The 24,437-nt window shown below is 38.6% G+C and overlaps 3 protein-coding genes across 3 annotated transcripts; 1 reads left to right on the top strand and 2 right to left on the bottom strand.

The window, feature by feature from the left end:
• Positions 1-178: 178 nt before the first annotated feature.
• On the bottom strand, positions 179-6,194 carry LOC122315861 (protein ACCUMULATION AND REPLICATION OF CHLOROPLASTS 6, chloroplastic). Its single transcript, XM_043132112.1, has 6 exons — positions 5,582-6,194; positions 5,218-5,442; positions 4,836-5,096; positions 3,757-4,717; positions 1,977-2,113; positions 179-606 (listed from the first exon to the last, which is right to left on the bottom strand). Exons 1-6 carry the CDS (start codon positions 6,113-6,115, stop codon positions 316-318), a joined length of 2,409 nt encoding a protein of 802 aa, XP_042988046.1. The 5' UTR covers positions 6,116-6,194; the 3' UTR covers positions 179-315.
• Positions 6,195-7,248: 1,054 nt separating this feature from the next.
• On the top strand, positions 7,249-11,310 carry LOC122317251 (probable LRR receptor-like serine/threonine-protein kinase At4g36180). The gene has a single exon (XM_043134232.1). The coding sequence runs from the start codon at positions 7,765-7,767 to the stop codon at positions 11,182-11,184; it is 3,420 nt and encodes a 1,139-aa protein (XP_042990166.1). The 5' UTR covers positions 7,249-7,764; the 3' UTR covers positions 11,185-11,310.
• A 2,341-nt stretch (positions 11,311-13,651) lies between these two features.
• On the bottom strand, positions 13,652-19,337 carry LOC122317200 (probable 1-acylglycerol-3-phosphate O-acyltransferase). The gene is made up of 9 exons (XM_043134161.1): positions 19,069-19,337; positions 18,419-18,655; positions 17,812-17,858; positions 17,567-17,685; positions 17,316-17,473; positions 16,357-16,466; positions 16,178-16,277; positions 14,168-14,291; positions 13,652-14,027 (listed from the first exon to the last, which is right to left on the bottom strand). The coding sequence occupies exons 1-9, from the start codon at positions 19,245-19,247 to the stop codon at positions 13,902-13,904; spliced, it is 1,200 nt and encodes a 399-aa protein (XP_042990095.1). The 5' UTR covers positions 19,248-19,337; the 3' UTR covers positions 13,652-13,901.
• Positions 19,338-24,437: the final 5,100 nt, after the last annotated feature.

Here is a 24,437-nt window from a genome sequence, read left to right as displayed (position 1 = left end):
AGGACAAGCCCAATCAGTGGGCCCTTGGCTCAGTGCCCACTGATTTCTCCCCCCTTCAGTCCGAACAGTAGACAACATTTAACATGCAATAGAGGGCATCCGCATTATAGCGAAGAGATGTTTTGAGTAAGATGGGGGGGGGGGGGGGGGAGGGGGGATAAGTATTTATAAGGGGCGCTGTGAGGAATAATTCTTAATATTATCTAATTGGCGAAAAAAGCGCTGACGATATATAGTCAACTAACAAAGTAAAAAGAAAAACTTTGTAAGAAAGAGATCAACAAAAACAAAGATGCCATGTACACAAAAACCTCATTACGCTTCGAGGACAGCTCCTTCAGTAATTTTCCATCCTGGGTTGGAACGCGACATTCCGTATCTAGCTGTATAGGTCCTGGTGTTGGAGGCATTCTGCTCCGGATGGTCCACAACAGTTAGGTAGGCCGACTCCTCGAGAGTTGCTTCAACCACAGCTCGCTGCCCATCTAGTGAGACTGTGACGCTGTCAATTGCGAGGTTCAATAGACTGTATTCATAGAACCAACCAAGTTGGGCAATTTCAGCCGCACGATCTGTCCATATCTTCAACATCTCACCGTCCAAAACCTGTCAGTCCCCAACATCAATAGAAATCACAATTGTGTACTTGGTTATTGCTACCTACTTTTAATAAAATATTGTTTATTAATAAAAAATTAAAAACTAATAACCAATAAATTGGTGACTAATTACAAATTCTCAAAACCCAAATACAAAATCTGAGAGATTAACGGGCTCAACAAACAATCTAATGATATTATACCCTTGGCATTCAAATGACATTAAGCACCCATAACAAGAGACATAGCATGTGAAGAAAATAGCCTATTCAAAAAAGTTAGTCTGTGTCTGTGCAGGGAAGTAAACACGGGTTTCTGGATTCTCCAAATAGATTTCAAACTTCAGGTGCAGAATCATCCAGACCTAATTGTAACACGTCTAATATGAAGATCAGTCAAATCCGTTTGTAATCCTCATGTATAGGAAAGAGATCCATGACTAGCATTATGAAAAGGAAAGTAATAGAAGAGAGCCAAAATCTCTGTTGCTGCTTGCTACCGATTTCTTAGCCACTGGATTTTTTTTTTTTTGGGGGGGGGGGGGGGGGGGGAAGTGGGGGGGCGGGTGGATTCTCTGTTTTGGACTTTTCTTATGTGGTGAGAAATTTAAGCTCATAGAGTTCCCACCAGGGGTGAGTTCGGTCCGGTCCGGGGAGGTTTTGTGGACCGGACCGGACCTATTCGGTCCAGGGTTTTCCCACCCTGGACCGGACCGAACTCCATCAGGACCGGTCCGGTCCGGTCCGGTCGGTCCAAGGTTGACTTCTTTTTTTTTTTTTTTTTATCTAATGACATTTTTTTAAATATTTATGTAATTATATTGTAATATATTTAATATATATACATATAGTATTATATATATATATTAGTAATATGCTAATACTATTAGTCTATTAGTAATAATACTATAACTAATAAATATATGTAATAATAACTATACTATAACTAATAACTATATGTAATAATAGTAATAGTGATAACTATATATTTATATAATATGCTAATATTTAATGATATTTTTTTTAATATTTATGTAATTATATTGTAATATATTTAATATATACATATAGTATACTATTATATATATTAGTAATATGCTAATACTATTATATAAATAATATATATAAATAAAATTTTTTTTTTTTTTTATTTATTTCTATTCGGTCCGGTCCGGGGTGAAAAACTCCCGGACCGGGACCGGACCGAATCTTTTCGGTTCCTTAAAAATGGGACCGGACCGGACCGGACCCAATTCGGTCCGGTCCGGTCTGGTCGGTTTTGCCGGTCCGGACCGGCCGATGCTCACCCCTAGTTCCCACATCTAGTTCATGCTAATGATCACTGCTAATTACCATAGAACCAAGGAAGTTGGGTTACCTCTGGCAATCTGTCTAGGTAATGATCAGGTCCAAATGCTAGAGATTTAATGTTCTGCCATTTGCGAACTAGACCTTCTGCAATTCTTGCATCCATTTTGGGTGATTCCTCCCCAGCCTTTTCATCTCCAGAAAAACCTGCACATTTGAATCCGCATCAAGTTTAAAGCAATCAGCATAAAGCAATTAAAATGCCTGCTTTTCAAATCTATTTGCATATTGTGATGTCCAATATTTTACACAAAATTCAAAGATGTAAAACCAATTGTGAATCTTGGGAGTTAATACGCATTCAATACGAAAAAGAAAAGGAAAAAAAAAACTCAATGAAAGTTTTCCAATTTGGAAAAGTCTCATAAATTGAGGGAAATGGTAGTCAATAAATGAAGCAATGTAGGTGAGGTTCTGTATATAATGAGGGGCACGACCTGATTCTTCACTCTCAAATTTGCCTATATATAAGAGTATATAATAACTTCTTGAGAAAAGCGGTGACTGTATACACCACGAGACTAGCATAAGTGGAGGTGCTTATAAAAAATAAAAAAAAAGTTTTCCACGGTAACTAATTGAGGGAGAGATCAACCATACTAGACTTACACCACAACAATAAAATTGCCTCTCAAAGATAAACCCGTGTAATTTTTTCTCCTTACTTTCTTTCTTTCTTTTGTAAGTTATATAAGGATTTAAGTTCATAATCTCACACCATCCAGCCAATTTCTATGCTGGGAAGAGGTGCCATCTAAACTTCTTTTTAATAAGTAATAAAAATTACCTACCATTATTTTTTCCTTCTAATACACCATATGAGGCAAGTATGGAACCATTTTCTACAATGTTGCAATTTGTGGGCGACCGACTAATCCTCCCCACCCATATAAAACGTAATGCAATTTTCAGAATCTAGAGCTAATGCAAATAACACAATGTCATTAACCTGCCGTCGCCTACATGCATAAGAACTAAACATTAAATTTGTTGACAGAAACCTAAGACTTAACAGGTGGCTTGAATCCAAAAGTATTATTCATAATAACAAAAACGACTAATTGGCTGAAACCACACACTTGGGTAAGAAGAAAAGTGTAAATCCAAAGTTTAAAGGGAAAAAATAAAAGAAAATAACAAATTCTCTTGAAAATTATACTTTGCACCTAAGGTGAGTAAACAATGATGCCAGCCATTTTATTGCCATCCATTCAATGGAGTAGTTAAAAGCAGCTCTATTTTGAGAACCCACGCCTCCATTATAAAAAAAATTTATGTGATGGTTAAAAAAGGCTCCATCAAAAAGACTATCTCTTAGAATTTTTTTTTTTTTTTAATATCAGGGAACCTCTCCAAGGCAATGCCCTTTGGACCCACTCTTGCAAAGTAAACTCCGGTCCCATGCAACACACCCTCAGTAGTTTCCCTACATGGTTAAATTGCTAACTTTTCACCAAGAGAGTATAGCCTCAAAGGATTGTTTGCACCCATAAGGTGTAGAACCTTGGACCTTAAAGAGAGTGACACCCGTAGAAATTGTTAAGGGGATCTTGGCAGAACTTTTTTTTCTTTTATAAGCAACTTGGCAAAAAAAAAAACCCCAAGCACACAATAGTTATTTTTTTTTTGTAAGCGAAGCACACAATGATTACCTCTCAGCATTTGTGAGCAAAACAACATGTAATTAAAGATATTGCCCTAGATAGAGCCAAATGGCCTGAAGAACCCATGTAGCTGATCCTAATCAGTTAAAATAATAGCTTTCTTGCACATGTATCAATATATCATACCTACACTAACAGCATTGGAGGCCATTGCTGAACCAACTTTCCGTTGGATGGACAAGCCATTTCTAGCTGGTAAATACTTCAAGCCAACCGAAGTCATTAGTCCAATGACCACACCGGCGCACATGATCTTCACACTTGCATCTTTAATTTTTTCAGTAATTGATTCTTCTTCATGTGTTTCACAGGTCCCATTGCGTCCAGAGATCTCAGCATTTTTGGCAGAATCGTCTTGATCAGATTCTTCCAGAGGCTCCTCACTTTCTACAGCAGGAAAAAAGTTATTGATGTCGTTATCATCTTGATTTCCTGCGCTCTGGTCTCTGTGACCAAGAGGGAACACCTTCTGCAATGTCTGAATTGCACTAGTCTTTACGTGATCAAGAACTGCAGTAGCCTCAGCACCAATCCTCACTATTGCTGCTGCTGCAGCTAAGGGTGAGCCATCTGCACCCTCCAGCCTTTCCAAATATCTCAGGACTTTAGGATCATCGTAGTAATCCCCAAGCTTGAACTGTATGCCTTGAGTGTCTCTAAATCTAGGAAAAACCACCTCCATCAACCACGTCTCCAACAGTTTACAAAGCCCAGGAAGATCCTTGTCATAGTCATCATTTGAATTCTCCAACACAAAATCTACAACAGACGGATTTCTGTAAGGTGAATTATCGCTGTCCAAGCCCAACCATGAGCGACACTCATCAAGCTCCCCTACAAGTAGTGAACAAAGGCCCCTCTCTAATGCAAAGTCTATCTCAGGGTTTCCTTTGGATGAATAGGAAAGGACTGAATTATCAAGAGCTGTCACCTGAGCCTGCTGAAGTTTTTGGAACAGATTATCAGCATCTTTAATGAGATGAGGTTTTTTACCAACAAAGGCTTGTGCAACGAGTGCAAGCGCTACTCCATAAACTTCAAAACATTCAGCTGGGACAGTTGGTGGTGTGGCTGCATACAAATCGACCTTTCGAGGAAAGAGATGAAAACAGAAAAATAAGTTAATATTGAAACTTTGATTTAGACATTGAGTGGTAAGCATAAAATGCCATTAACGGGAATTAAAAGATAATCTAAGATGCTACCTGCTCAGCTGTCGTCATGCGCAAAAATGCCTCATTCAGGAAATCTTCACGCGTGAATCCTCCAGCAATAATAGCTGCTCCCCCTCCTCCAACAGCCCACAAAATGTTACGCACACCATGGAGACCCTCTTCCCGTCTTGATCGGTACTCGTCACCAAGTGGTAAGGCTAGCAGCTCCAGTACACATCGTGGAGTGATCTCTTCCAATGTCTCGTCAATCTGCGCTTGTAAATTTGGTGCAAGACTACTGGCCCCTTCTTCCTAGACAGTTAAGGATTTTTTAACTAAATAAAGGGATCATAAGCAAGCTTTTAAAGAAAAATGGAAAAATCTGAAACTTCTAGCCCAAGCCAGTAAAACAAGTCATCCAGAGATAACATACCTGCAAGAGCTTCAAAGCCCTCCCGAGTACCTCGCAACCCCGAATGAAGTCCGGCGGAGTCAATGCCATTGCGTCCCTCGACATATCGACATAAGCAAGTGCCAACACCAAGACAACATCTTGCTTGAACGATTTGTGCAGCCTCTCTCTAAGCAAACTCTCTCCAATTTGAATAACCAACTCCGTCTCTCCGGCCTCTTGCAACACACACAAAGCGCCAGGAACCTACAAGTCCACCAATTCCATCCTCTTACATGCCCAATGTCCATTAAGTTCAGAACTATTTGTCTTGCAAAATTTCTAGGCACCCACACAGAGCATGAGAGAAAGTTGGAAGTTCGAGAGCAATTGGAACGGAAATTACCTTATCCCAGGGGATTTGGGTGAGAATTGTTCCGTGTTCGTCCTCCGCGAGGCCTTGATTGTAATCTCTTCGGGAAGCTGGGTTCAATAGGGTTTCGCAAGCGCCTTGAAGAATTTGGCGCCGGCTGATCAATGCGTCGTCGCTGAACCCATACGGGGGAGGCTTCGAAACCCTAGCTTCATATGCTCGCCGGATACCATCAACCAGAAAATGCGTCTCGGCTCCGAGGACCCGATAGAAGTCGATAGGAATTGAGACGTGGCGTTCGGGTGGAGCGAGTGGAGGGGGAGGGAGAGTGGCGGTGTTTGATGAGATAGGATGGTCGGAGGGGTCGGCGATAAATTGGAAGTCGGCGATGAGACGGTCGGCCCATTTGCTGGCGGAACAGGTGGTCGAAAGACTAACGCCGCCGCCACCGGAGGAGGAGGAGGAGGAGGAGGGTATGAGTTTGTGGGATTTTCGAAGGAGTGGATGGGGTACTAGGAGGCTTGGAGTGGTACGGAGGCCAATGCCTAGGGGGCTCAACCCTTCCATTGAAGCGGGAGAGAGCCTGCCAAGCTTTAAACCCTTTTTTCCTCTCTTCTATCTCTCTCTGAACCTGCTGGGAGTAGGGTTATTCAACGTATGTACTTAAAATTTTTATTTTTTACATTTTTAATTTTAAATCAAATTAGTATTTTAGCAAAACAGTATCTGATAGTGGACAAAATTAAAAGAACAATCACTTTTTTTTTTCATTTTTTAAAATAAATGTGAAAATGAAAAAAGTAACTCAAATCTTTTATTATTATTTATAAATTATTTATATTTTTTTTAATTTTTTTTTAATCTTATCTCACCGTTTAAACAAGATCTAATGAGTAATGACAAAATCGCTAGCCTAATGCATAAAGGTTATAGAATATATTTAATGAGATTCTGTATTCTCAAAATAAAACATTTTGAAAAAATATAGTTACAAGTATAATTATGTACTAATCTGTATATTAATATGATGTGATTGGTCAAAAAGTAGATTTTATTAAAAATAGTGTTAATTTAAATTTTAAATATGAATAAATCAATATTAATACACAAATTAGTGCGCGATTATGCTTGTATATAACAAAATTTAAACATTTTATACTATTTAGATGGGCACAATTTACCAATTTCAAAGTTTTTAATGCTGGAATACGTAGTATTGATGAATAGTGTGTCATGTTGATTTGAAGTAGGTAATAAAAGATTACCTAGCAGTAATAAAAAAACATAGTCAGAGGTAAAAGAGAAATACTTTTTGCAGTCAGGGAATACAGTCGGTATGCAGTCGTGAAGAAAAAAGTGAATTAATACGAGACCTACATGAAAAAAATTATTTTTATAACTTTTTTTATTCATGTAGGTTCCTCTAAATATAAAATAATTTTTTTATAATTTTTTTATTCATTCCGTACAGCCGACTGCACGCTGATTGTATTTTCTGACTGTATCTAGCAAAGTCCGAGGTAAAATTGTTCCGGAGTTGACACCACCCCAAAAAAAACTCCATGCCATGCAAGCACCAACCAAAATCACCCGAATCAAGTCACCACCCATGGGTGACACTATCAAACCCCTTGGGACCGAGAAATTCACGACAAAGAGCTGATGATTCTCTTCCCCATGACGAAAAGGTTTTTTTTTCTTTTCTTAAAAAGCCCTGCTGTGTTTTTTGGGTTTTCTTTCTTAAGAAAGAGCCCTCGGAACTTTTGGGGAAGAGGGAAGGAAACCGAAGCGGTAGAGACCAAACTCCAAAGTGAGGAAGAGAGAGAGTGAAAAAGGCAACAGAAACACACATAAGATGATAAAACCACTTGCTCGTATGGCATCGTTTCTGTCAAACCCTCTTTCCAGTCCATCTCTGCTAGCATTGGCCATGACACACGCTCCCCAAGTACACCCACACAACCCTTGATTCCCAACGCTCGTTTTGCTCCTCTCTGCGCCCCCACCAACTTCTGCTCCTCCAATGGCAACGGCTACTTTCTTCTTCCTCTTCCTCCTCTTCTTCTTCTTCACTTTGCCTTGATTCTTCCCCATATTTTCATCCGCGCAAAGCAGTCAAACGCTCATTCCTACCAATCTCTGCCGGCATTAGCCGTAGCACACTCTACATATATATTCTAACACTCGTTTTGCTCATCAGAACCTCTTTTTCTCCTATGGCAACGTTTAGTTTCTACTTCCTTTTCTTATTCCTCTTCACTATGCCGTGCTTCATTGCCATCTTATCCTCTGCGCAACGCAGCGGCAAAAGTTTGTCGGAGATCCAAGCATTAACGGCCTTTAAAGCTGGTCTCTACGATCCGTTGGGGGCATTGGACGGCTGGGATTCGTCCACCCCGTCGGCACCTTGTGACTGGCGTGGCATTGTGTGTTATGAAAATCGAGTCCGCGAGCTGCGCTTGCCTCGTCTCGGACTAGGGGGTCGGGTCAGTGATCGACTCGCTGACTTGCGAGAGCTGCGCAAGCTTAGCCTCCACTCCAATGGCTTCAACGGCTCCATACCTTCGTCGCTCTCTCAATGCGCTCTCCTACGCGCCGTTTACCTTCACTACAACTCGCTTTCTGGTACTCTGCCGCCGTCCATATTTAACCTCACGAATCTCCAAGTACTCAACGTCGCTCACAACCTCCTGTCTGGAAGAATCCCCGTTTATGTGTCGCAGAGTCTCAGGTACCTCGATTTATCGTCGAACGCATTCTCCGGCGACATACCGTCGAACTTCTCTGCGAAATCTCAGCTCCAACTTATCAACTTATCGTACAACCTGATTTCGGGTCAAGTCCCGGCGAGAATAGGAGAGCTTCAGGAGCTTGAGTATCTCTGGATGGACTCGAACAAATTGTACGGGACTCTGCCTTCGGCTATTGCAAACTGTTCCTCCCTCATACATCTCAGTGCTGAAGACAATGCGCTAAGAGGTCTGATCCCGGCGACCATCGGAGCGATACCGAGGCTTCAGGTGCTATCATTATCGCGCAATGAATTCTCAGGTTCGGTCCCCGCATCTTTGTTTTGCAGCATTGCGTCAGCCAACCACTCGTTTTCGCTTAGGATTGTTCAGCTGGGTTTTAATGCACTCACGGGCATGGTTAAGCCGCCAAATGGGAAATGTTTAAGCGTCATGGAGGTATTGGACCTTAAAGAGAATCAAATACATGGTCTGTTTCCGACGTGGTTGACCAATGTGACGACGATAAGGGTAATGGATCTTTCTGGGAACTTCTTTTCGAGTACGCTACCGGTTGAGATTGGCAATCTTTTGAGGTTAGAGGAGCTTAGAGTGGCGAATAATTCACTCACTGGCGAGGTTCCTAGCGAGATTGTGAAATGCAGTTCGTTACGGGTACTTGATCTTGAAGGGAACCGATTTTCGGGTTTGGTTCCTGGTTTTTTCGGAGTACTAGGAAGCTTAAAGGTGTTATCTTTAGGAAGAAACATGTTCTCCGGTTCAATCCCACTGGAACTTGGAAGGCTCTCCGAGCTTGAAATGTTGAACTTGAGCGACAACAAACTCACAGGGAATGTACCGGAGGAGATAATGCGTCTGAGCAATTTGAGTGCTTTGAATCTTAGCAACAACAGGCTTTCCGGAGAAGTTTTATCTAATATCGGGGACTTAAGTAACTTGCAGATTCTTAACCTGAGTCTTTGCGGGTTTTCAGGGAGCGTTCCTGCTAGTGTTGGGAGTTTGATGAAGCTAGCAGTTCTTGACTTGAGTAAACAAAACCTATCCGGAGAGTTGCCCATTGAGCTCTTCGGGTTACCAAGCCTACAGGTTGTTGCTCTAGAAGATAACCACTTATCTGGGGATGTTCCTGAAGGTTTCAGCAGCTTGGTTAGTCTACAATATTTGAACCTCACCTCAAATGCCTTTACTGGTGAGATTCCCGCAACATATGGATTTCTTCAATCACTAGTTGTTCTCTCCGCATCTCGCAATCGTATTTCGGGTATAATCCCCCCAGAACTCGGTAATTGTTCTGGTCTTGAAGTGCTTGAGCTTCGCTCTAATCGTTTGGAGGGGCACATACCAGGTGATATCTCTCGCTCATCTCGTTTGAAGAAGCTTGATTTGGGTCAAAATAGAATAACAGGTGAAATCCCAGATGAGCTTTCCAATTGCTCGTCTCTGACTTCTCTGTTATTGGACGCAAATCACCTTGCAGGTCATATACCTGACTCATTGTCCAATTTATCGAAGCTAACAACGTTAAATCTTGCCTCTAACAGATTGAGCGGATCCATTCCCGCAAGTCTTTCACGTATTTCGGGTTTGAGATACTTAAATTTGTCTAGCAATGAACTTGAAGGTGAAATTCCAAAAATGTTGGGTACTCGGTTCAATGATCCAGCTGTTTTTGCCACGAATAGAAATCTATGTGGGAAGCCCTTGAATAGAGAGTGTGCAAATGTGAGAAGGAGAAAGAAGAAGAGGCTGATTCTATTGATCGTCGTGGCTATAGCTGGGGCATGCCTTTTGACAATATGCTGTTGTGGCTATATCTACAGCCTCTTACGTTGGCGCAAGAAGCTTAGAGAAGGGGCAACTGGGGAGAAGAAACGGAGCCCGGCTCGTGCAAGCTCAGGAGGTGAAAGGGGTCGTGGTAGTGGAGAAAATGGAGGGCCAAAACTGGTCATGTTCAATAACAAAATCACAGTTGCAGAGACATTGGAAGCAACAAGGCAATTCGATGAGGAAAACGTCCTCAGCAGAGGAAGATTTGGTCTTATATTCAAGGCATCTTTCCAAGATGGAATGGTGCTAGCAATCCGTCGCCTTCCCGACGGGTCCATCGACGACAACACTTTCCGCAAAGAAGCAGAATCGCTCGGTAAAGTGAAGCACCGAAACCTAACTGTTCTGCGTGGCTATTACGCAGGGCCACCCGATCTAAGGCTCCTCGTCTACGACTACATGCCCAATGGAAACCTTGCCACTCTCCTCCAAGAGGCATCTCACCAAGAAGGGCACGTGCTCAACTGGCCAATGCGTCACCTCATTGCACTTGGCATTGCTCGCGGGATAGCTTTCTTGCACTCGGTCTCGATAGTCCACGGTGACGTCAAGCCGCAAAATGTTCTCTTCGACGCTGATTTTGAAGCCCATTTATCTGAATTCGGCCTGGACAGACTAACCATAGCAACTCCAGCAGAAGCATCTTCCTCGTCCACCCCGATCGGGTCCTTAGGCTATGTATCACCAGAAGCAGCATTGACTGGGCAAGCCACAAGGGAAGCGGACGTGTACAGTTTCGGAATCGTATTGTTAGAGATTCTAACGGGAAGGAAGCCGGTGATGTTCACACAAGACGAAGACATCGTGAAGTGGGTGAAAAGGCAATTGCAGAGGGGCCAGGTCTCGGAGCTGCTCGAACCGGGTTTGCTCGAGCTGGACCCAGAGTCATCGGAGTGGGAAGAATTCCTATTGGGAGTGAAAGTAGCACTGCTTTGCACAGCCCCCGATCCACTCGACAGACCATCAATGACCGACATTGTGTTCATGCTTGAAGGCTGCCGGGTCGGACCCGAAATCCCTTCATCAGCCGATCCCACCTCGCTGCCCTCGCCAGCCTGAAATCTTTTTCTTCATTTTTCCCCAGAATTACTTCTCTGAAAGAAGTCATTCTTCGAAATTATCTATTATGATTCATGGGATGTAATGTTTGTTATTTTTAAATATTTCTAAGCAATTTCTTGATTTCGTACTGTTTGTGTTTAAATATTATGTCTCGTTTACTACTACGGTTTCCAAAGAGGAAGTAGGGAGGTCAAACTAGACTGGATGAGGAGGCTCCCCCAAGTACATTCCCGCCAAGTAAGGAAGTTATATAATCTGGAAACGCCACGTGGCTAACTCAGAAGAGAGGGGAAAGTAGCCGTTAATATGACCGCGACAGGACCCCAAGCGTCCTTATCGGGAAAGGGCAGGGAAGGGACTGTCACTGTCAGGACCGTGATATAGAATCATGATACTCCTTAACTCCTTCCTTCCTACGAATAATTTTACATATCATCTCTGTGAACTATACATAACATTTACTTTAATTGTTTTTATTTTTTTTTATAATAAATATATAATGTATAGATAATAAATAAAATAATTTAATTAATTTAATAAAATAAAATAATAAATAATAAAAACTAATTATAATCATAATTTTTTTAATTTATAAAAAGATCTTAAGTACAGAAAGGAAAAATTAGGTCATCCATCTTTTTTGTTTTTTAATTTTATAATAAACTTATAATATACATAATAAAAGTTCCAAATTTTATAATTTTTCTTGAAAACCCTTGCCTTCTTGTCACTGACTTGTTGACACGATGGAGACATACCAATCATCTTTATTTTTAGGATATGGATGTGCATTAATAATATAATAATATATTATAAAGACAGAGTAGGGGTTTCCGGGTTTGGATTCTTAAGGACATTGCCACGTCGGATATTGGGAGAGAGAAATAATAACGTTGACAAGATTATTTAAAGTAATATTATTTTATTTCATATAATCAAATGAAAATAACGAAAGAGGACGCTTGGCACTAATCATTTAACTCAAATAATAAATAAGAAATCCGTAGCAATAATAATAGGGTGGCACGGAGGAAGAAGGGGGAAGTGGATCCCATTGTATCAGCCTAAAATTTAAAATTCTGAAAAGAGAATACAGTGATGAAGATGACAGTAACATCGTGACTGTGTCAGCCGGCGTAAAGCCAAGTCAATTGAACAGTACTTTTGAGTTAATGGGGCCGTAAATACTAAATTGTAATGTGGGCTTGTGAGTTCTGAGAATGGACCCTACCCCACGTCTAAAGTAACAGCACTGTGTGTGAGTTGTATTATAGACTCGACTTGAAGACACGTCATTTTCAATACCTGTCCCCAGACATTTATGATTCACTTCTTCTTACGTGACCCACGTCCTTTTTTTCCACCTGCGGATTCAATATTCCCATTCCTCCCTCTCATCAATCCGTCGTGGAAAGGAAAGAAATCATCGAGTAAAATTGGTATCTTTCATTCCTTTGTCCTTGTAGATAGTGAAAAGGGCATCTTTAATATCTGTTTTTTTTTTTTTTAAACTGAATATAAGTCAAGTCAAATTCAAGTAAAAGCATCCACAGCTGTAACTTGTAAAAATAAAAACTTGCCGACCATACCGCTGTCGGGGTCGAAACAAGCTCGAAAACTTGAGCCTCTTTAACAACATTACCATCTCTAACTTCAAACGGACGGTTGCATAGATATAAATTTTCCTATCTCATATTTTATATAGAATAACGAATTGGGGTTCAAATTCGTTTATATCATTATCAGCAGGTCATGCAATTTACAACTTGCTGTCATACTTTGTGAGCCTGTGACCGAACGAGATGATGGTTGTGTATGTCGTGAATCACAGACAAAGCAGCTAGTAGCAGATCTAAATGCTGAAAATGTCGTGTCGCATTAATAAGAGCTAGCATTCACTGTAACCACGACGAACGACAAGTGTCCATATTATTCTATATATAGTGAAATAATGGTATAACACTGGCATGCAGTCCTCCAATAGACAAATTGTGTTTCTAGCTTCCCTCCTCAAGCTGGCATTGCACAAATGGTTTGTGGCCATAATAATGTCGCCCAAGCTTTCGAGCACCACCTCAGTTATACAGTGAAAATAAATGTAATCTACTCTGCTGGCTCGTCTTGTACATGTGCAGTCGTGATGAAAGGCATTTAATCAGTCCCTACCATTTGGGCATAACATTAATAATAAGGCGAGTATAGATTTGCCGAACTTCCATGCGATCGGTATGCTCTGATGTTATTCCTTTATTTTCCTATATATACTATGCTCTATTATAATCTCAATCGATATAAATTATCCTCCCCTTCATGGCATATTAAGTTGAATAATGCCACTAGTAGCATTCATATAGCATCAGTAATGTGACAAGCATGAATTAGTCAAAATAAAAATTAAAATATCAGTGGTACTGTTATGTAAGTACTACGTTAGGCATGTTACAAGTAGCATTACACATGTTGATTAGTTTTAATGACAACTGCTGAATCAACAGCAGTAAAATAAACATGACTCATCATTTAATTAATTATTTTCAGGTACAAAACCATACACTACCCGTAGGCAGATATCTTCCACAAGATTATCATAAAGATACACTTAAAATGAATTGATTGAAAAATATATGATCAATGAAATGTGAATGTTCTAGATGTAAATATGACGGCATTTTATATCTATTATACACATGAACAATATTACAACGTTGTCTTCTCTAGGCAGATGTCAAACCTTCCGGCAATAATTCAGCATTTGCGTCAGGTGAAAGATATTTGCGACAGGCATATAGAACGGCTGAATGGAAACCATTTGCGTTATCTATAAACACAAAGTGCCCGGCCTGCATTTGAATATTAATGAAATTATATCAATATCCTGATCAATGACTTTCAAATGCGCACCACCAAAAAAAATGGGCAATCTTGCGTGTGAAGGTGTGCTCACACACACAAATATTGGAAGAAATGGAGAGTACAGGACCTGAGGAACCCGAATGATTTCACAAGGGACCTCCATACGCTTGCGAGCTTCTTGAGCCCCTTCATAGTTCATCCAATCTTGATAGCCGTAAACAAAAGTGGTTGGCACTTTCCATTCTGATGCACTGCACACAATAAAAGATTGGATTATGTGATCGTTTCAAAAGTCCTATTTTCTACAAAACCAAAAGGAATTGCTTCCATTCCCATCTGCCTGCAACAACCCTCACAGTGTTAATTTAAGATGGTGGCTAAAAAATAACCCCATAAACCGTTTAAGCACTGTAAGTAATTAGCAAAATCTCGGTTTGGGCGTAGAGTTTAGCCCAAACAAAGCATGACTATGATTCAGTTGGCCATTGGTAAAGTACCAAAAAGGCATTACAATTAGCAGCAGGAATAGAACTAGAAATTTTTTTATTTTTTATTTTTTGGGGGGGGGGGGGGGGGGGGGGGGGGGGGGGAACCTACCTTTTTTTCTTTTTCTTTTTTTTCTTCTTCTTCTTCTTCTTCTTTTTTTATTTTATTTATTTATTTTTTTTTTTTTATTTTTTTTCCTTCTATCGGTAACAACCTACCTAAATATGTATAATCCATCTCTCCAAATGTATAATATGTGCATATCTATGTAAGATAAAAACACACAAGTCAAATTCAATTCCAAAATAAATCATAAGATGTAACTATTTACAAAAGTAAATAAGTTTATATAATCATCTTAGAGAAATGCTTTCATCTCATATCATCTCATCTCAATATCCAAACACCACAAACACAAACATTTTTCAATTTCAAATTTTCAACTTTTTCATCTAATCATTACCTAATTATTACAATTTTTTCAAATTGTCAAACAAAAATCAAAAAACAATTCATCCTTTTTAAATCTCAAAACAAAAATTATAATAAAAAATTATATTCTAACAATATTTTAACTTTATAATATTTTTATTCAACTTTTCTCTCTCATTTCCCAAAACCCCAAAAAACATTTTAATTCGAACTATTTCTAACTCATCTCATCTCAAATCAAATATCTCACTACTATTCACAAACCATCTCAACTCACTATCCAAACCATGCAGTATTTCTTTCGAATACAAAAGTTCTACAGATGGATATAGGAAAAAAATTCAAAAAACAACTTAGCATCTTAATATTATATTATGTTGGAGGACGGTTATTCATTAAATAAAATCAATACATAATAATAACTATTAATTTAGGAGGCCACTTCACAAAATATAAAAATAATGATAAATAAATTGGAAGCCCCACCCCAATAACATGGGTCTGCCCCTGATTAGCAGAACACCGTGTATATAAGTTTGTGCACACAAACATGCATGCATTTATGTCTTCATGAATTCCTTTACAAGAAGAGAGATCCATGGTTTTGCAAATAAAACCAACCACCAAGAAAGATGTAACAAATATCGTAGAAGTCATCTACTTCCTTATATTCCAGGAAGTGGTCATTGGTCACTTTCAAATTATGCACAGAAGTATCATATGGGAATCCATTCCACTACCTCACAAATGGTGTATTGAGATGGACAGGAACTCCTATTCTTTGTACGGAAATGAGATCATAGTGATTAAAATATTTATGTCAGAGTATTCTCCAATTAGATGAGAAGCCCTATGAGGTTTTCTTCACTATCCCTCTGGGAGCTTCTGGATCTTTGTAATTCCAATCACAGGTGTACCCTCTTGTATACTAGGGATATGCGTCCTTTCTTACTTGCTTTTGAATGAATTTTATTACCTACCCAAAAAACCCCCTCTTAACTGAAAAAAGAGAATAGTAGCAAGGGGTTATGGTTTCACACATTCAATCATCAAAAATTTGGGTACGACTCATAAGCATTATCATTTGGACTCCTAGTATTAAAAAGTGTTGCAGTTATAACTAAAAATTGGAAAATTTATAACACCCAAAGCACAAAAAACAAAGTTGATAAATAATATAAAAATTTAATAAACTTTTAAATGACCAGGATCAACAGACCTGTGTAGAAGGGGCATCCGAGCAAAGGCTCCAAAGGAAAAGATATATTTTAAGCACAACTCTCCACTAGCTTTTGCCGCCAAAGTATGGTAAGCATAATCTTCAATTGAAAACACAATCATTAGCGGTTCAATTATTCTGAGTAGTATATATAATATAACATCTTTATCTTACATTACCTGTAAGCAATTTGGACTCCTCGTCAGTCAGTGTGTCTCCAGTTGTGTAAGTACCAAATCTAGCACTTGTGTACTTTCGAACAAGATTTGGACCCCAAGGGCCTATACCTCTGCAATAAATGAAAAAATAAGATACAAAAGACAAGGGAAAATTGTACAATCAGATATTCAGTACACTATGAGAGAGAGAGAGAATTAATTCTCCTTTCAGAACATTATAATTTAATTCAGCCCATTACTATGAGTGCATTTGAATTCATATTCACAACTCAAATAATCAACAAAATTCATATAATTGACAGTGTAGTTCAATCAATTGTTTCAAATAGACATAAATTAAGTGTGGCAATACGGTATGTCTAGTCTTACGATTCAGTGACAAAGATCACTCAAATAAATTCAATTATGAGAAAAAATGTTCACTCTTGCCTGGATTAAATATGGATTTTGAAAACCAAGAACAACTGCATGCACTGAGACAGTAGATCTTTATGATATGAAATGATATCACCTCCTCAATAACGAAGACAATTGGAATCCATTCATTACACCTCAGAGAGATATATTACAGGCAATGAGTGACATTATGCTAGCATCAATGGATGCATAAAAATAAAGTACAGCTTAGCATAGCATGCGTCCAATTCTACATGGATTTTTTAAAAGCATCTTTATTATGACTGACTAAAATTCCTCAACCATGTTTACAAAGTGGCAGTACAATTAACTAGTCTCATCTCATTGCAAATTTTCCAGCAGACAGACTAGACTAATGCTGCAAGCTGCAAGTAATGCCTCAGAAAGGTGAAGCCATGGGACAGGGTGTTAAGCCCCTCATGCACAAGGCAGAAATCAAAAGAACAAAAAAAAAAAAGATCATATAGAAGCATGAATGAGGTTATCGTTCGCATTATGGTTTCAAGGGAAGACATTCGAAGAAAATGATAACAAATGTTTACCGGATGATTTTCTGAGGAGTAAAATTAGACTCCCACAGATGATTCAGAATTGCTCCTTTCCATGTCGCTCTGAACCGGATAAGCGACTCAGAGGCATTTGACTCTGATGAAAATCCAGCAGGTCCAACTAAAATCAAGTGCTGAACATGATCGGGATGCTATAGATGAAAAAAAAAAAATAGCATCAAAAATCAGAAATGGTACTTTATATTAATTCTAGAACTCAAACAATGATGGGAGGAAGCGATTACCTTCAGAGCATATTTAGCTGCAACATAGCCTCCAAATGAATGTCCAAGCAATATAAAGTTGCTAAGGTTTTTGGCTTTTCGCCATTCCTCAAAGGAATCAATGAACCATGCCTCAGTTTCTGCATTGCCAATTGCAACAACAAACTCAACCTATAGTGTATTGTGCTGTAGTATCTTATCCCATCTTTATAAACAGGCAGTATATAGTGAGTACTGTGTTCAACATAGAAGAAACCTAAAACTACCTTCGGTGCTTTTACATGTGAAGTCAGGCCTGCTCGATCCACCCCAGCTGCAGATAAAGTTGATTGAGGCACTTAGATTAAAAAGCAATAAAAAAATTTTAAAGAGCGGCAAAGAGAGAATGTACAGAAACACATCTAATCGACAACAAAACTCCCCCCATCGGCCAGAGAGGGGGAAGAAAGTAAGTTGATAGCATGTACAATGAGAAACAAAACATAATTATAAAAAATAAATAAATAAATAAAAATAAAATGCAAAACACAACGGCTTTGGAGCTGTTTCTGGAAAGCACTTTCTGGACCAAGGGGCTTAAAAAGAAAAACATGCGTCACTTTCAACATTAAAAAAAAAAAACTGCAACCAACATTAACTTGTAATATCCATTCCAGCTACTAAATAATTGACGGCTTTGGGAGCAGCTGAGATAATCTATTAACTTCCATAACTAATAGATTAGTCCCAACTAATTTGCAATGCTGCAATTTTAAAAGTTGAAAGTACATTGCAACCAAGTACAAAGTTAGCTTATTATTGCAGATGAAGTATATAGTCAGCGAAACTACCAAATCGCCAACAAAACTGTAGAATCAAGACAAGGAGACTCACCCAAGCTGATCGATAGCGATGACCCTAAAACGACTAGCAAGGGCATCAAAATTCCTGAAGAAGAAACCTTGAGAAGCACCATAACCATGAACCATCACGAGAGTGGGAGAATCATCCTTTGCATCAAATGTGACTGTGTTGATAAACCTCGGTTCATCACTTTTAGAACGAAACCACCTGACCTTGGACCCGGGTGGGCCAGAACCAATATTAACCTTTTCTTGAACATACGGAGTCCTGAAATTCAAGTAGATGCACACACACCATCTCAAATGAGACAAACACCAATCATAATTTTTATTAAACTCATAATTCCAAAATCAACCTCACTGAAGTTCCTAACCCAGTATTAAGGGTTTAAAAAATTATTGGGAGAAACTAAAATATCGGTTTGTTCAACTACCCATCACGATTATATTCAAGCAAGGCAAATTAGAGCTTTTCATTTAATGGAAGCGAATAATTGGGTTCGTCCTCACATTTACCAACAAATTTCAGATTATCTCTGAACCAAAGGCAATTAGAATTGAAAAGGAAATCATTTCCTATCCAACAAATTCTAGGCAACCAACCGACGTGCTAGGATTCTGGGAGAGAGAGAGAGAGAGAGAGAGAGAGAGAGAGAGAGAGAGAGAGAGAGAGAGAAATACTTGACGAGAGAGAGAAGGCGCTTCTCGGCGGCAAGGATGTGATCAGTTGAGGAGGGAATCCAACGAAGAACAGAGGGCCACAAAAACCTGGATTTCGTTGTGGACGCAGGAGAAGATCGCATCTCGGCGTTTCTGATCTCCTCCGCCATTTTTGACCACCGAAGGCGAGATAGGCTCATGTAAATTGCAATTCTCTACGTTTACCAGAACGGACACAGCCCCCCGACTATATATATACGCGCACACAAACTGGTCCCGTTGGTTCCGACTCTGACGGACATTGTTTTCTTTTTAAAGAAAATAAATAAATAAATTCCCGAAAGAGAATATACGTAGGCAGTGACGTACTTCGGTTTCCCGAAATGATGTGGACCACACTTGAACTCCAAGTTTATTTGATCTGTCTTGGCAAACCAGTTCAAACATGGAAATTCGTTGACATAGTTGCGCCAGTTCTTTTTAATAAGCGCGGTCATTTCTATGGGAATCTAATTGCCACTCCAAATTTTTGAAGTTTTTGCCATTTTTAAAGCTTTGCCGAAAAAAGGAATAAAAAAAGAGAGAGAGAAATTTAGATTTGCATGCTTGAATTTCTTGAGATTATAATAGGATATAATAAGCCTCTTCATCAATAAGAATATCTATTTCAATGATTTTAAAGTGTTAGGAATTAACCTGGAAACAATAAAGTGACTATTTAAAATAGGATCTATTTTATTAATATTTTTTTATACGATATTAAATAATTGACTCGTAAATAAAACATAATAAATAGTCTATAATAATAATTTTGCTATTTGTTCTTATATGGACAGTTGGCATGCGTAACTGCAGTGTAATTTGCATGTCACGTTAGCTCAATTTTTTAAAAAATAAATAAATAAATATTGAAAAAAGAAAACACAAAAATATGTAAATAATAAAAGTACAGGCAGACTGAGCTTCTCTTCATCTTCATAGAGCTCCTCTTCATGCATAATAGAGCTTCTCTTCATGCCGACCTTCTCTTCGTGCGAAACCAAGCTTCTCTTCGTGGGTTGGTAAAAATCGATTTGTTTACCGTGGGTTCTCTTCGTGAGTTCTTCCACAGATCAGTGAAGAGTTTTTGCATCTAGGCTTATTAAAAATAAATAAATAAATAAGAATTTACAAATTGCTATTTTCCTTAAGAAATATTATTCGCATCAGCCCCTGTATGGGAGCAGCCGGCGCACACCTTACGTGGCGCTAAGGAAAAAGATGAAATTGTCCCCTTGGCCCCCAGCTTCCCGTTCCCTCCCTCTAGGGCAAACATTTGATTTTCAATCGTATTGGCTCCTCTCTCCCTTCTCTCAATTTCAACAGCGTGCCGTCACCCAAGCACCCACCAGGCAGCCCACTCTCCCCCTCGTCTCGCTCGTCATCTCCCACAAACCCCCCCTCCCGAATCTCCTCAAAAGTTCTGTGTCTTCTCCGATCGCATCCCTGAACCCTCCCCACATTCTGGACCTCAGCCCTCCCAAGGAGATCAGTCTCGAAGCCCTCCCTCAGTCCATTCGTAGAGAAGCCCTGAATCCATTCTTCACGAAGCCGTCAGTCCATTCTTCGCGAAGTCGCCGTCAGTCCATCGAGCTGAAGCTGCCGTCAGTCCACCGAGGCGAGATCGGCCACAATCCACTGACACGAGGGAGGGGGGAGTCCACCGACGCGAAGCCACCCTCGGTCCACCAACATCGATCCTTCAAATCTGTGGGAAGGTAAATAATCGGTGATTCTAGGGTTTGGGCAATTTTTTTTTTGCAATTTTTTTTTTAGTCTATTTACTTCTATTATTTGTTGCTCACTGTATTTGCTAGAAACTAATGGCATTGGGGTGTAGATGTTGCCGATGTTGACTCTCATGGCATACATTTGTCTGTGTATAAATTTATCAAGCCTGCATTTAACTAATAGAGCTTCTTCTGTCATTTTCTCAGGAACTGCAAATGCTCCAAACAGAATAAAGAGGGGCTATTTATTACTCGCTATCCAGGTTATAAGTTCAAGCTCCTTTATCAGTAGTTAAAAAAAAAAAAACTCCTTCATCACATAATCGAATTCTTAGGGTAGGCTTGATATTTGAACTTTATTAGATTCATATGTAATTCATGATAAACTATTACTTAATAAAATACATGAACATATGGCACTTGGGGCTATAGAATTCTCATATATCATAATGTTTAATTAATTTTTCATAATTTTTAATTGTTCTTTCAGAATACGTGTTGGGCCTCTGTTATGGTAGTTCTATGTTTAAATTTTTGGAAGCTTATTAATTTGGTCATTCTCGTGGACAAAAACAGGAAAAAATATGAGATAATAATGTTTTGTTTCTGAGTATGGGTAGGATTAAATTTTAAAATAAGCTATTAGTTTATGTTTTTTGTTTTACTTTTGTCAAGGTCAAGTACTTTGGGGGGTTTTGAGAAAGATTTGAAGTTTTTGAATCCCCCTACTTTTGTTTCTTCAAAATTTATGAATATCATTATTAATTTATTTGCTATCCTCCCTCTTCTATGAATATCATTATTATGAATATCATTATAATTTACCACACTTAGTTTGGACAGCTCCCAGTGTCTGCACATTGTGGAGAGAACCTCAATAAAACCAGTAGAGTTTATTGGTAATTATAACTCTCCTTGAACTATTGCATAAATTCTGGCTGATTTACAGACACCTAAGTTTGAGTTCGACTTCTCACAAGCACAAATTTATCTTTGGATTTTTAGAATCAGTCATGTCAGCATCTCAATCATCATCTTTACTTAATGATTTTGTCATGGAATCTCCAACCTGTTGGTGTGGTTTGAGGACACCACTAAAGACATCTCACACGTCGAAAAATCCTGGAAGGAGATTTTTCGCTTGCCCTAACTATAAAACGGTAAGGCAGCAACTTGATGCTTTGCTTTGTTTGGTTTTGTCTTACCTAATGGTTTGCTGTTTGGGGTGTATTTTATCATATTAATATGGTTATTAATACTGTGTGTAGGGAGAAGCAAGGTGTGAATTTTTTGTATGGGCCGATATACTTCATTTGCTAGAGGAAAATTTTCGTGCCCGTGAGAGTCATAAGGCGACAAATATTACGTGGAATGATGTATTACAGCGCGAGTATGCCGTTCGGAAAAGGGAAGATAAAGTGAGAGCGATAGGAAAGAATCTGAAAAAACAAAAGCGAAAACTTTTGTGTTTGTATTGGGTTCTAACTTTTGTAATAGTGTTTATATGGTTTGTATAAGTTCTATGTAAAGTACAGTGTATGTACTCTTTTCAAGTTATGCATGGGTCTTTGGAAAGAAGGTCACATGGTTTGAACCATGACCATGTAAATTGTACCCATCCGTGTAAAGAAGAAATTTTGTCAATGAAATTGACTTTGTATCCTTTAGCAAAGTGTACTTTAGTGACATAGCTCAAAACAGGGATGTTAATAATTTGACTGTACAGTTTTTATGCACTTTAAGTATTGTTGGATTTTGAGTGGTTATGATCCCCATCTGGTAATGAACTGAAGCTGGAGTTGTCTTTTTGGATATAAAAAGGCAATGTCAGTATGGTAAGTCAGAACCCATGTATCATACAACCACAGATATAGCCGTGAGACTTTGTCAACTGGAAATTCCTGCTATACATATTCTTGCTTTAATAAATACAAATGCCGCCCCAGGATATTGGACATATACAATTCCCGACCATCAAACTTGTCACAATATTCCATATATACAATATCTGGCTGTTAAAACATAACCAAATGGAAATTCAGAAGTCATATGAGTGTACTGATCCGAAATACTCTACAAACAAATACAAAAGCCATCATTCTAAAGTCAACAAATCTTCAACCAAGCCTCAGCAAACTGAGATGAACATGGTGTCTGCACATTAAATCAAACCACCTTGAACTTGGCAGCAAAGAACACCAACGGATTGAAGACTTTGTCACGATATTTCACTTCCCATAAAATGGGTGCTGAGTTTATCTGTGGTAAAAAATATAAATATTACAAAAAACACATTCAGGAATTTTAAATACTCATTACTTTGAACACAGCCATGCAATTTAACATCAGCAACCAATAATATTTTTTTGCCTAAGAATACTACCTCAAAGTAACATCAGCAGCCATTCTATCTTCCTCTTCCCCCATTACACTAAAATTAAGATGTCTTCAAAATATTTAAAGGCGATGTTCATATGATGTCAAAGCGCATTATATCAACATTAAACACTCACACTTAATAAATAATCTCACACTTCTAAACTATTTCCAATTATTGCATATTAACTATCTTTAGGTTTATAACATAGTTATTAATGCAATGTAATTCAATAACGGCAAAACTCCAACACAAGTTTATCTCTTTTCCCTTTAAAAAACAAATAAAAAATAAAAATTATTCTCGCTAAATGAAAAGTCAGGTTATGTGCTCAGGGAAGAAGTCCAAGATGACAATTTCAGAGTAATGACATCCATGGGTTTCTCCTTCAGATGCATATGGCCACTGCCTACAAACAATTTATCTTCATATAATCTAAACAATTTTTGTATTGGTAAACAAATTTAATCTACTCTAAACAATTACTCACAGACCCTTCTGCACTACAATTTATAGAAAATCATATAAATGATGACTATAAATTCAATATCATTTAAATCATTTTTTTTCCCTTTTCTTTTCTACTCTAAAGCTTAATCAATATGTATTAAAGTTTAAGCATTATCACGGAATAAAAATTTAAGTTTAATCAATATGTATTTGTTCATAACTAGTTTCTGTTCTTATGGCATTTATATGCCCTGTAAGCAGAGAACACTAAATATCATGCAACATGAATGATGAAATAAAGAGCATTAATTGTTACCTATGGGTTCCAGCTTAACCCACCACTTACTTCTCTAAATCTCGAAAAAAATTCTTGAAGGGAGAGTAAGAATAGAGTATGAGCTGAAATACTCAACGATCATGCATTTCCCTTACAATGCTCATACTCTGCACTATCATAAGAACCAGCTAGTAGTTCTGACTTTGGAGGGGCACAAATAATTAGTCCGAATGCGTGCAAAAGATAAAAAAACTGATTCTCAATACAGATAATAAAAAAAAAAAATCAAAAACAATGGACCGAGCTGCTTGAAAGCAAAGGATGAAACCGGACGTCAAAAGCCATGCAACATTGTTTTTTAACCATGCCCTAATCCACAATATCTATCTCACAAAACTGAAAACTAACCTCTGTGTACACAAGATAAACGTAAGCATATGACAGTTCATTGGTCTGAATATTTTTTACCTTCGGTTCAGCAGCGGTGGCGCCGGCGAGGGAGGGAGGTCTTCGCAGC

Source organism: Carya illinoinensis, chromosome 7 (genome assembly GCF_018687715.1).
Source record: "Carya illinoinensis cultivar Pawnee chromosome 7, C.illinoinensisPawnee_v1, whole genome shotgun sequence".
NCBI classification, from domain to species: domain Eukaryota; kingdom Viridiplantae; phylum Streptophyta; class Magnoliopsida; order Fagales; family Juglandaceae; genus Carya; species Carya illinoinensis.
The sequence above is the reverse complement of the archived record's forward strand: the minus strand, read 5'-3'. Positions and strand labels throughout refer to the sequence as shown.